Genomic DNA, 13778 nt, shown 5'->3' with positions numbered 1-13778 from the left:
CATCTCTAAAGTCCTGAGTTTGGGCACTTATCACATCATCACTGAATGTTTTTATTCAGCCAAGACACTGAATCTGTGGGTACAAAAACCACTCTACTTTGGCTAGAGTCGCAGCTTCTTTTGAATTCAAAAGAGTCTGATGTCCAGTATATAATTCAAAAGTACCTTTGAAGGTTAACCTTGCTCAGGGACTTCCCTGGTGGTGTAGTGGTTAAGAATCTGCCTGCCAACGCAGGGGACACAGGTTCGAGCCCTGGTCTGGGAAGATCCCACATGCCGCAGAGCAATTAAACCCGTGCGCCACAACTACTGAGCCTGTGCCGTAGAGCCCGCGAGCCACAGCTCCTGAGCCCGTGTGCCACAACTACTGAAGCCCACGCACCTAGAGCCCGTGCTGTGCAACAAGAGAAGCCACCACAGTGAGAAGGCCGCGCACCACGACAAAGAGCAGCCCCCGCTCTTGGCAACTAGAGAAAGCCCGCGCGCAGTAACAAAGACCCCATGCAGCCAAAAATAAGTAAAATTAAATAAAATTTAAAAAAAAAAAAAAAGATTAACCTTGCTCAGACAAGTAGGTGTCATCCTTTTTTTTTCCCGACCTAGTCTAATTTTTGGAAGTACAGTAAATTTTAATTTGCTCTCATGAAGTTTTAAAAATGATCATTCATCACATTCATTATTGGTGAAATAAAGGTTTACTGAGAAAATTAATAGGGCCAATTGGCTTTTAGGAATGATTTTGAAAATGTTTATCATGGGGTTAGTTTTCAGTGGGGTAGTTGTTCTCAGTGGGGTAGGTGAGCCTTATTAGAATCTCTTATGCAACTTTTCAAGATATATGTTTCTGGATGCACAAAGTCCACCCGCCTGCCCCCGCCTCCAAGACACAGTGTCTGTGTGTCTGTCTGTCTGTCTGTCTCTCTCTCACCCACGCACACACACCTTTTGACAAGATGGGGAATGATGTGAAGCATGATTATATGGACAAAAGCATCCCGAGTGATTCTCCGATCTTAACCCTAACTCATTCATCCCTAAACTTTGCTGCACGCTGCAGTCATCTGGGGATCTTTAAAAACAGTCCTGATGCCCAAGTCATACCCAGTGCCGGTTAAATCAGAACATCTTGAAGCAGAAGCCAGGCAGTTTTTAAAGCTTCTCAGATGATCCCAGTGTGCAGCTGAGCTTGGGAGCCACTATTTGGTTAGAGGGCAGGAGAAAGAGAACTGCTTCTGATAATTAGTGGGACCTTAGGTAAGTCAGTTTTAAGCCTTGGTTCCCTTATCTGTAAAATGGGTTGTTTAATTAAATGTCATCTACGGTTCAGTGGTCCTTTCCATCATAAAACTTCTAATGCTGTGATTTTAAAATCAATTTGAAGATGAAACTTTGAAGCACTATAGAAGTGTCCATCTTTGATGCTAACGGTGTTACAGGCCTTTATACAAGTGCTAAGATTCTATAGACCTATTATAAAATTCAGATTTGCCTTCCCTCAATTATTTTGAGTTTCATTTTAGACACTGAGAACAAAGGGGAGCATATAGCTTAACCAGAGAACCCCTTTGTTGCCTAATATACAACAGCTGTGAATAACTTAGGAATATAGTAACTTAAAAAAGACTACCTAAGGACTTGTATCTATCTGTTCGTTAATACTTTATTTGAAATAATTTGGAAATACCTGTCATTAATAGTATACTGTGTAGTATTATGGTGTATTATTAGCACTGCTTATTTCAGGATAGCTAGACCTATCATCAGTTTTGTGGCTATAAAATTTTGCTATTAAATTTTCTAATAATTATGTAAAAGTGATTTTAAATCATTTTGGTATAGAGCACTTTTATTATTTACTTTTAGGGAAATAATGGAAAACGGATGGGTAGGTGGATAGCGAACTAAATCAACTGAAATTCAGGGGCTAACAGAAAAACCACACACACACACCCCCCCACACACACAAACTACTATATGGCTTAAATTTAAGCATGTGTATAGATAGATATAACTTGTACAGGACAGAAGGTTTTGTGGGTAGAAGGACAAATGACAGGGGAAATATGTAATAATTTATATATTATAATAATCAACCAAAACATGCCTTCTAACAGCATATCTAGCATTTTGGGTCTCCTAATTTTGCTAAAAGCTGAAGAACCTAAAACAAGGGGGAAAGCACCCATGTGGTACTGTTCTGAATTCGAGGATTTCGGGGCCACTGGGCCTCTGGAAGGTCTTCCCTCCTTGCTAACCCCTTTTTAAAAATGTCTTCAGGCCTGATATGATAAAAATCAGTTATTACAATGTATTTTTTTTTCCTCCACAGTATGACCTTAGCAATATATTACCACATAAAGAACAGGTGAGCTCTTGTAAAACCTATCTTGTTATTCCAGCTAATTAATTTACAAGGTATCAAGTTTAGTGTTAGGTAATAACTATAGGTGTTACTGGCATAAGCTTTTATTATTCGAGTGCTTTTATTACAATATAGAAGTGAATCATTTATTTTTATCTTAGGACCCTTAATTCTTAGGTTACTGAGCATCCCAAAGAGTATTTGTTTATATGGGTTATATTGATAATTTACTGTATTAGAAATTGAAATTGAGAATTTAAAAAATTAAATCCATTGTATGTTCAAACAGGGTTTGCCTTAGCACTATTGAAATTTTGAGCTAGATAATGCTTTGTTGTGGGGTGTCGTCCTGTGTGTTATAGGATATATAGCAGCACCCTTGGCCTCTACTCACTAGATGCCAGTAGCACCTTCTTCCCTCCACATTACGACAACCAAAACTGTCTCCAGCCATGGCCAGAAGTCCCCTGGGGGACGAAATCACCCCTGATTGGGAACCCCAGTGTTTAACATAAGTCATTTTTTTTTTAATGAAAAATAACTATTTTCCACAACAAAAAATATTGAGAGAAAAGTATCTCCTTAATAGAAGACAGCTGATTCTCATATCTATTCTGTCTTCAGTCATTTGTTTTGAAGAAACAATATGAAGAAGATCCAGCTGCTTGCAGATATATAGTTGGAAAAAGATGTATTTTTAAAGCCTTCAGATAATTTGGTATATTCTTTGATACTCTACCAAAAGTCTGCATGTGCTAGTTTCTTAAATTAGTTAGAATGGAATTCTAAGTCATATCAATGAACTTGTAATAAATACTATGTTAAATTAATACCCATTGATCTGTCATGCATACTGAGTAGATCTTTTTACCTGTACCTGACTTTATAATATTATACATTGGTCATTTGGAAAGTATTGGTTCACATTTCTTTAGACAGTGTCAAAAACTCACTTTTGTTAGTATCACCACCAGTCTTACCAGAAAAGTCTTTTAAGTGTTGAGAAGTTGTCAAGTTCACAATAGAAGGTAGAAGTTTTCCAAAAATCCTGATATTTTTAGCTTGATGGCTTGAATTTTGTCATTGGCAACAAATAACTTTAGAGTTATTTTCCTTGAAGTGACAGGCTCACTTTGTTCATTTGTGAAAGAATGACTGTGTCAGTTGTACATTCAAATAACGATGGTGTTCGATGAAAAAAGTGTTTCAAATAAAGATGGTGTTCTATGAAAAAAATGACTTACCGCCAAGTCACAAGTGCTTTTCCTTAACACAGCCATATTTCAGTATGTAAAAGTGCTTAATGCATACTTTCCACTTATTCAGAATATTAAAAAGAAGGACCAAGGTTTAAGAACACTATTAATTTTTACTCTTTTATCAAGGATGTTCTTAAAGCAGATTTTTAACTGCAAGTGGCAGTGAATAATTGAATGACTTCTAATTCAGTTTGGTACCACTGCCTTGATTCATGCTCAGAAACCAGCAGTTTTACCCACTTTTGCTTTTATACATCCATAGCAAATGTCACACAATGTGAAGGGCAGGTAGTGTCTTAGTATTCTTATAAAAGCAGTTTTGACCTCTTGGGCCTCCTGAAGGAGGGGATAGGGGAGAATCCCAGAGGCCTGCAGACCACATTTAGAGAACCGCTGTTCAAATGAGCGCAGTGTATTAGTGTGGTGAAATTTTAAATTAAAAAGCCTGGTTTCTTTTAAAATAAAAAGACAATTACATTTTTAACTCAAACTATTTAAAAGAGACAAGAAGAAATACACAATAAGAATATAAAGAACTAAAGAGAAAAAAACGGGAAAAAACCATGAATCTCATATTCACATTGATTGAAGTTAGAAGAATTTATTGCCCACCACCACTGCTTTATAAAATGTTCTTGCATATTCCAGTGTGAGGTTAGAGGAGTGAAAATATATTGGTTTACTAGCATTGCCTGTTAGGGAGGGTCAGTGCTTATAGAGGCAACTCTGGCTGGTTGTTGTAGAAAAGATTTCACGGAACTTGATGTGCTGAGTAAAAAGAGGTCAGGAAACCTTTCTAAGGGTGGAATCCAGGAGAAGAATTTATAAAACTGTTTGCTTTGTTGAAGGTTAAGCTTCCTCTACCCCTCTCTCTACTCCTAGCAGATATTTTACTAAGATAGTAACTCCTGAATTAATTTTTTAAATGCACATTCTTATTTTATAGAGATGCAGATAGATCCTTGGATATTTTTGATGAGAGATTACATCCGCTCACAGTGAGTGTCAGTTTTATTGAAGTGGTATTTTTCTCTTATACAGTTGTGTTTATTTCATGCTGATTTGCTTTGAAATTAATTACTAGAAGAAAATTACTTCCTCCAGCTCGAAGTCAAATTCATCTTCCTTTAAGTCTTCTTCCCCACGCCATGTTGTGTCTAGTCATTTTCCCGAAGGCGTGTTGTATAAGGGGTTGATGGATGTGAACCGAGTTGCACTTTGTATGAATAGTGAGCAGGTAAGTAAACATACCCAAGTAACAGAAAATGTATCTTTTTAAAGGATGATTTTCCATAGCATCAAACAATATAAATATTTGTAAATAAACCTAATATGATAAGGCCTCTAAGAAGAAAATTAGAAAACTGTTTAAATTTTAAACGAACTAAAATGACAAAGTTTTAAAATTCACTTCTTCGGGTGCTCTGTAGCCACACGTGGCTGGCGACTGCTGTACAGGACAGCACATTCTTAGAGCCTTATGGTTACAGGACACTGGAAATGTGTTTTCAAAGTTGATTACAGAAAAGTATGACATATGGTGATCAGCAAGACTTTTGAGCCTAAAAATATTGGGTTGGCCAAAAAGTTTGTTTGGTTAGTGAATATATTGTTCAATAAAATGCTTGGTGAAAATGAAAACTGTGTCGTTTATTTTTACTTAAAACCAAATGAACTTTTTGGCCAACCCAATAGTTTACATTTGGTTAGAATTCTGTGGGGAGGAACGTGGAAATACATAAATTTTCTGCGGTTGTGCCTGTATTTTTCTTTAATGAATGGTGGTGAGTACTGGATCACTGTGGTATTTTAGGATCCCATTGTTTATATTTAAAAGACTACAAGACATGTCACCCAACCAAAATTATTTTAAGGGGCACGTGGGCCCAAGTGTGAAGACTGCTATCTTAAGGGTACTTTTAAGTATTTTTCTTCCATGGATACATAAATTGCATTTTTTCTCCTTTCAGCGAGAAAAGCTTCCAGAGGAATACTTCGAGCATGATCCTGAACACAAAGTCATTTACAGATTTGTTCATACTCTTTGTAGTGCCGCACAGCTAACTGCTGAAAGTGCAGTAATAACTTGGGTAAGATATTTTTTCTTTCATAAAGCATCTGTAGAAATTTCTGTCTTGTACACATGGTATGGTCCTGTTTTTCCCAAATGAAAGTAGGTTCCTGAAATGATCATTAGAACTTTATTAAGAGAAACCTATCAAAAGAAAGTAAAGTATACACATTTGAGCTTTAATAATCATTATGATTTAAAATGTTGCCATTGCTTTTCTCATCACAAAACAATTGCTATTAAAGGCAGCAGGAGAGATTTCTGGTTTCTCCTTCCACACCTGAGGGGACACATGCACGCACAGTGCACACACGCACACACAGACGACGCATGTTGTGGTGGTAGGGCGGGGCAATAACTGAACGCTCTGGTCCACAGGCAGAAACAGGTTCCGGGTAGTTTGAAGCTGAGTCCCAGACTGTACTGCCTAGGCAGTTCTGATGTGTGTCCTGATTGAGAACTACTGCCCTCAGTTCTCTGTTCCTTGGATAATGGATAATGGTGTTAACCATCCCTGCTGTCCTCTTATTGCCTGCATGTGAAGTTGCCCAGGACTAGGGTGCCAGTAGGACTTCAGAAGGCTTCACTCTAGTTAGCCTGCTAAGCTACAGCTGTGTAAGGACCTTTCTGTCATCCATTCCTAATTCCTATGGTAAGATTTTATCATTTGAATAATAAATCATATTCAAGTGAGAGGTAGCTGGGATTGTTTTACTCCTCCCTATAGCAAACCTGTAGGGGGGAAAGTCAGCTGTGTGGTCTGCGGGGAAGGAATACTTAGGCCCCTCACTGCCGGCTCCTGTCAAGGCAGAACTGAGGACAGGAGGCTTGTCCTTTTGAAGAGAGACCCCTCAGCGGGTACTGGATCAGACACAGGCCTTTTCTTGGAGCTACAGGCCACTTGGAGTGCTTAGCACATGCTTGAGAGAGGCAGGAATGGTGCTTGCATACGGAGAGCTAGGAACTGCAGGAAGGAGAGTATTTGGGTTGGAAGAGGGGCATTTCTTTGTAGACAAGTTAAGCTTGATGTACCTGCGAGACAGCAGAATGGCAGTGTCTAGTAATCATTTGAATATATGGGATTGGAGCATGAATCTGAGCTAGAGGGAGGGAATTAAGTGTAGCTGTTCAAATGCAGAGAAAGTATGTAAAATAAAAAGTGGGTAGAAGATAGATCTGTAGGGACTGTCAGCACTTAAGGGACAGACCCCCAGAGGAGTGGCTACAGTGGTAGGAAACCCAGCAGAGAACCCTAAGAGACACCAGGAGAGGTTCAAGAAGGAGAGTATGGTCCAAACGCTAAATGCTACCAAGAAGTTGCTCATGTCATAAATACCATGTCACTGAATACCTACTCTGTGTCACTTTTCTACATGTGGGGGGTGGAGGAGAGAACAAGTTGGATAAATAAAGTTCTTGCCTTTATGGAGCAAGTGTGGAAGACGTAAATTTTTTTTTTTTTTTTTTTTTTTATCGGAGTACAGTTGATTTACAGTGTTGTGTTAGTTTCAGGTGTATAGCAAAGTATAAGTGTTTTTTTTTAATGAGTGTTTTTTAAAAGATGACTATTTCAAGTAGTGGTAAAAACCATGAAGAGAAAGCAAGGTAAAGGGATAAAGTGATTAGAGGGGCTTACTAGAAAGCTCAGGAAGAGCCTCTTTAAAGAGGTAATGTTTGAACCCAGGACCTGGCTGAACTGAGGAAGATCAGGTACGCTGGCATTACGGGCAGAGGGGACAAGTGCAAGGCTCTGAGACAGGAACTTGTTCTGTGTGTTCAAGGGAAAGCAAGGTGGCCATTGTGATCCGAGCGGGGAATGAGGGAAAGAGCATAGGTGATGAGGTCACGGAAGGACAAGGCCGTACCGCACAGGGCCTCGTAACTTGCAGGCCACGGGAAGAAGGTATTTGTTTGACGGGAAACCTCTGGCAGATCTGGAGCAGGCGCATAAAGTACTCTTAATTTAAGAGGCTCTCCTGGCTGCTTTGGGGAGAACAGACTGTAGTCTGTTGGGAGGCAGAGAAGTTAGGCAGTGGCAGCGATACAAGGCAGAAGTGACAGACAGAAAAGCGGTCAGGGTACCAGTGAAGGTAGAGATAACAAGAAGTTCTGACAGATTGGAGCAGGATACACTCAAGTGCAGGTGTTTGGTCTCAGCGACTGGGCGTGTGGCAATGCTCTTTCATTTATGAGGGAAGGCCTGGGGAGTGGAGCTCTGGGACGAAGAGCTCTGGGTGGTTTGTGTGAAGGCACCGGTGACCACGGCAAGAGTAGTCTCTGTAGAGTGGTAGCAGCAGGAGGCTGACTGAAGTGGGTTAAGGAGAGGATGGGAGATGAGGAGCTGGCCTCAGCCCTGAGGACGCCGTCGAGGGGCAGTGGGGGACAGGCTGGGGACATGGAAGCATTCACACTGGAGGAAGCCTCTGACAGAGAGGGAGAAGTTGTTCCAAAAGAGACTAACTGTGGGCACAGTGCTCTGCAGAAGTGAGGTGGGATCAACTTCATTCACAGGAGAGTGAGCTTCAGTGAAAAGAAAGAGATCTCGCTTCCTCCGAGACAGGAGGGCAAGTGGGGTAAATGAATAGCGGCACGTGTACCAAGTTTGCCAGTACAAAGGTGAGAGGAAGTTGAGAGATTGCCAGTGTCGTTTCAGTGCCTCTGATTAGTCCCATAAAGTAGAGAGTTGAACCTTGCGGGGAGAGTCGTTCTTAGGGTACTAGAGAGTGCTGAGTTCTTTGGGGAATGGGAGCCGAATTTCACTAAGAACATATAATCTCAATACCCGTGTTTGAAAACACAGTAGAGTTTGGAGGGCATGGGCGAATCTGAGCTGTCAATCTGATAACCCTTCAGAGAGTAAACAGACTCTTTAAAACTGGACATTTTTCTTTTTGTCAAATGGCATATACACTCTTCTACAGAGGTAACAACAAATCACAGCTTACCTCTCAAATCTTTGCTCAGCTGTTAACTCCATCCAGTTCTTTGTAGGGTAGACATTTGATACATGTAAAAGAAACCATGAAATCATCTCACAAACCGGCAGGTTTAGAGGAGCCCCAGGGATACAGACACAGGCAGGTCTTCCCACCTTAAAACCAAAAGAATTGACTAAGCTGCAGATTATGTAAGACAGAAATGAATAATGAAATGATAATGGAGATGTGAAAAATTGGGGATATGAAAAGGACTACCCTTTGTATGCATGTGTGTTCCTGAAAAAGGCACCAAAATACGGGAATACTTGACAGCTGTAAAGCCCCTTTGTACTGCCTGTCCCGCTGTGCCACGCAGCAGCCACTGGGAGGCTCTCTTGACCACCAGTTTTTATCTTCAAGTTCATGCCACAAAAGGACTGGTGACTCTGAAGAGAAGGTAAAGATGTGCTCAGTCTTACCAGAATTTTACACACTCAAGCGTTATGTAAAATCGCCATGCAACCACCACCAGTCTTGTAGTTAACATTGCACGTGATAGGCACTCAAGCATTTACTGAACAGTTGAAGTCGACACTGGGCTGTATGTGCTGCCCTTGACAAGTGGGAAGGTAATAATACAATGCGTGTCTTTAGAATGCCCTTTGCTGAGAGGTCCTTTCATTCCTGTGACCAAAATTGGGTTGGAAATTCACACGGGCAGAGTAGAAATATCAGACTAACAGAAATATCTGACTTACAACTGTGACCTGGCCTCTGGCCTTGGCTTGGCTGAGCAAAGTCTTTGTAGAACCTAGGAATAAAAGGGGTGTCAAAAAGAGATGAAATCTGTCATTCCTAACAATTCTTATCACAGCACTTAAACTGAACTAAAATCAAAGATCAGTGCTCTACTTTTGCAGGTTTACTTAGAAAGGCTTTTAACTTATGCTGAGATCGACATTTGCCCCACTAACTGGAAAAGAATTGTTTTGGGAGCCATTCTTCTTGCCTCCGAGCTTTGGGGCGATGACGCTGTACAGAATGTGGACTACAGCCAGATCCTCAAGGATGTTACAATTGAGGACATGTGAGTTTGTAAGGTTACCGTGAACTTTCTAACCATTTTCCAATACCTCATTTGCTCTCATAAAGTTTACATTTTTAAGAAATGTTACATTTTAAGAAAGGTTACCTTGTGCAGAGAGCTGAAATAGACATAAAATGACAGACTTCTTTCTATCTAGCTGTAGTATAACAATTTGTATTTCCCCTCATTAATTGGTAGGTCTTGATGTGTTATTGTTGTAATATTCTGCTTGATAAATTGAAATTATTTTTCTGGTGGTTTTTGCCAAACATTTTACAAGCTCACTACCAGAACAACATGGTACAGTCAGTAACTTGACAGCTTTCTTAAAGCTGTCTACCAGGTCCAGTCCATTTTTAAGGGGCACATGCCTGGTCTTTGAAGCAAGTGGCCACTGTTAAGGTCTTAGGGCCTCTAGACTACTGACAGGTTATAATTTCAACCTGAGTCACACATTGTGTATTTGCTTTTGCTGGTCTTTTTCTCCTTTTTATCTGAGGTTCTGTTGTTACAGAAACTATGATGTACAGGTAGCCACATATAAAGGTTTCAGATCCCTGTGTTCCTGTCTCCTCCCCTAAAGTCTGCTGAGTTAGGAAACACCTACCTCTCAGGTAGTCCGGGAAGCATCCCTGGGGCCTCACCCAGGGCACTCAGCAAACACAGCGGCACTTTGTGGGGCCTTGAGTTAACTAGGCAGGTTCTCCTCACAGATGGCACGCTCACATTGGCATGAAACGCCAGGCTTCCAGTCTGGCTCTGGTGAAGGGCCCCAAGGGTGGGAAGCAGGATGAGCCAGAGAGGTAATTCCAGCAGACTCTCGAAGTGCCCGCTTGACAGTGAACCTGTCTTTGTGGGTGGCATTCAGGAAAATGGGAAAGGACACCTCTTGATTATATTGGACAGCAGAGGCCGATCAAGATGGCAGGCAGGGGCAAGAGTTTGTTTTTGTTACCTTTGCCCCTTACTCTAGATAATTCACAATTACCAAAGTGCATATTTACAGCTGAAGCGAGGAAAGTTGTGACTAAGAGAAGGGACCAGTGACTGTCAGTAGCTGTCAAAGTGGCTTTTGGTGAAAATGCCCACTTTGGTGATCATGTAAACCAGGTGGTCATGGTGATATTGCTGGTAGCAATCTTAGCAAACAGTGTAACAGCAGATAAGGAATTTGAAATGAATAGAAGTACTTTTGGAAGTTGCAGAAACTAAAGTGACGTTGACCAACACTATCATCAGTCTTTAAACTGGTCCCTTGAAGGAAGGAAAATTTGTAATCGTGAACACCATCCCTGCCATGATGGCAGCTGAAATTTTCTCAGAATCTGCAACTGAGCTGACTGGGGCTCTGGTTCCAGGTACAACATCCGAGAACATGCAGGGAAACGTGTGGGTGTTCATAGACATTGAGCCCAGGAGCATTGGCGGCACTGTCCAGCTACGAAGAAACTAGTTCTAAACAACGCTTTTCTGTGTAGAACGGAGAATCACCAGGAGTTATGTTTATAATAGGCTGCTTTTGTTTATGATCTTTGGGAGTTGGAAAGCATTACAACAAAGTGTTTAATACACATTTGTTTCATCCCTCTGCTGTTGACTACTATTTGTAATGGTCTCATTTTGAGTCTGAATTGAAAAATTGCTGTCTATCAGCTTTTCCTTAAAACTTTCTAACATCTCTGTGTCTTGTTAAATATATATTTCCCTTCAAAAGAGTAAGTTAAACTGAGCAGCTGCTGTTCAGACAGTTTGCTGCGCCTGTAAGTGGTAGGCTCTTCAGCCACCTAGCCATTTAAAAACAGCAAAAAACACAGAAGATGCATATTCTGTAGGCATAATGCTTTTCTTCAGTGATTAAAGCTCTATTAATAGACATGTTAATCCTATGAAGTACTGTATTTCCACACAATTAAAATGTATTAGTGGAGAAAATATAAAAGGGATAGTGAAGTGCATTTATTCCTGTAGTAAATTAAGTCCTGATTAGCTGATTATCAAAACATTATCTGGTTTACATTTCTATAGACTTCTGGCCGTATGAACAGGAAATGAATTTTGGAAGTAGGTTCAGTTAGGTTTAAAGTTCAACAAATGAGAAACCTCATTTCTGCTCATACTCTGCTCTCCATACAGGAGAACATGGAGCATTTGTTGATTTATCCAATGGATAAAATGTTAACACTTTAAAACCAGGAAACCAAATGTATTGTAAAATAAGCCACTTGCATGTTTGTTTGGGTATTTATCATTATTATATAATCAACTCTCTAAAGTGATTGCTGTGGAAAGTGGTAAGATTTACTCTAATTTTATATTTATTTACTTAAACATTTGGCAAGCAAATGGCTGGATGTGGTCGTATAGCAGAAGCCTGCTCCCAGCACTCTACTTTCCCACTTCATTGAATTCGCCCTCTGTGGGCGTGTGCAGTCTGTCCTGGCAAGGGGCGGTAGGTCTGAACATTCTGGGCTGCTCTCCTAACACCGGGGGAAACAACTGCTCTATCAGAGGTTGTATCGTAAAGTGGGTTTAGTCTAGCTGAGACATAATCTTACTGCCTTCCTAAGCTTAAAAAGTGCATCCTGTCCTGTCATGGTGACAACAACTCACCCTAGTAAGGTTTTAAGGTGAACAAAAACTTGCATTATGCCCTTTGACACAGCCCCATGCACGGGGTGGGGGTGGGGGGATTCCCTTTCCCATCGAATGTAGCTTATTTATTTATTTACTTGAGATGAATCCTTGTTGCCTCAAGAGTTTTCCCGCCTCAGAGATAATAGCAGTGGCTCTCGATGGATCCATTTTGTTGCCGTGGTGATGTGCCCACTCCTTTTGTTGGCTCGGCTCTACTTCAGTAAGCCCCTTCCTGTCATCAGCCCGGTGAAAATGTCTGCAAGTTCTTCAGAGCTAATAAACAGCATACATCATTCCTTTCATCTGATCACTATAGCGGGGCCTTGTGAGTGAGTGTGGAGCATGAATCGTACAGCTGCACTAATGGAACTCTGAAGAATGAGCCCCTGAGTCAGCAGCATGAGTGCATAAGAGGGCCATAACCTCTTCCCCCTTGTCCCAGACTCAAAGTGCTGGGACGCAGAAAGGACCACAAATAGCTGTACCTTGTTTGAACATTAGGGTATAATCCAGCTGGGTAGCCATTATTTGTTTCAAAACAGTATTTAGAGCCATCCTAGTAGCTCAGAATGGTATTTTTGAAGATAGCCCAATTGACTAAAATTGTCCTGTGTTGGTTTTGTCTTCTCCTCCTCCCCCAGGAATAAGATGGCAAGGCACTTCCTGGAGCTACTTCAGTTTAATATTAATGTTCCTTTCAGTGTGTATGTCAAATACTACTTTGACCTTCGCTCCTTAGCAGATGACAACAACCTGAATGTTCTATTCACTCCTCTTAGCAAAGAAAGAGCACAGAACTTACAGGTAAGGCTGTGAAATCACTAACTGGGGTTTTCTGTCAGCCACCGAAGCCACATCTGTAGCTAAATTATATTAAGCAGTGATTAGGAAAATGGAAAGCTGTTAACAGTTTGAAGAGCTTATTGACCCGTTGGCATCATATTTCCTGTGTCTTTTATGGTTTATACAGGGATCCCACATTATAAAAAAAAAAATTGTCTCTTCTGTAACCATAATTCAGAATACTTTAAATCATATTTAATCTGTTCTTAATGGTTTTCCATTTGAACCTCTACACTTACATATAACCATACATGAATAATTTCTTAAAATTGTATCCCTAATCATATGTACCTACATAATCTACTTACCACTCTTAACTGTCTTTTTTTTTTTTAATAATTGATGTTTTGGACTATTTCTACTGTCTTGATATTTTTAATAAATAAATAAATGTATTTATTTATTTATGGCTGCATTGGGTCTTCGCTGCTGCACGCGGGCTTTCTCTAGCTGCGGCAGGCGGGGGCTGCTCTTCATTGCGGTGCGCAGGCTTCTCATTGCAGTGGCTGCCCTTGTTGCAGAGCACGGGCTCTAGAGCGCAGGGTCAGTAGTTGTGGCGCACGGGCTTAGTTGCTCCTCGGCATGTGGGATCTTCCCGGACCAG

At 40.7% G+C, this 13778-nt stretch overlaps 1 protein-coding gene across 3 annotated transcripts in view; it reads left to right on the top strand.

Moving 5' to 3' along the window:
• LOC132368592 (cyclin-Y-like protein 1) overlaps nt 1–13778 on the top strand; it is a 33873-nt gene that overhangs the window by 18682 nt on the left and 1413 nt on the right. For 2 of the 3 annotated variants that reach the window (XM_059927299.1, XM_059927300.1), the window contains 5 exons: nt 2330–2365; nt 4568–4619; nt 5592–5711; nt 9531–9697; nt 12973–13135. In XM_059927299.1, the coding sequence (XP_059783282.1) occupies nt 2330–2365; nt 4568–4619; nt 5592–5711; nt 9531–9697; nt 12973–13135 (538 nt within the window). The remainder of the gene's footprint in view (nt 1–2329; nt 2366–4567; nt 4620–5591; nt 5712–9530; nt 9698–12972; nt 13136–13778) is intronic. The other variant, XM_059927301.1, reaches the window with a different exon arrangement.

Source organism: Balaenoptera ricei, chromosome 7, assembly GCF_028023285.1.
Source record: "Balaenoptera ricei isolate mBalRic1 chromosome 7, mBalRic1.hap2, whole genome shotgun sequence".
Taxonomy (NCBI): Eukaryota; Metazoa; Chordata; class Mammalia; order Artiodactyla; family Balaenopteridae; genus Balaenoptera; species Balaenoptera ricei.
This window is presented reverse-complemented; position numbering and strand designations above follow the sequence as displayed.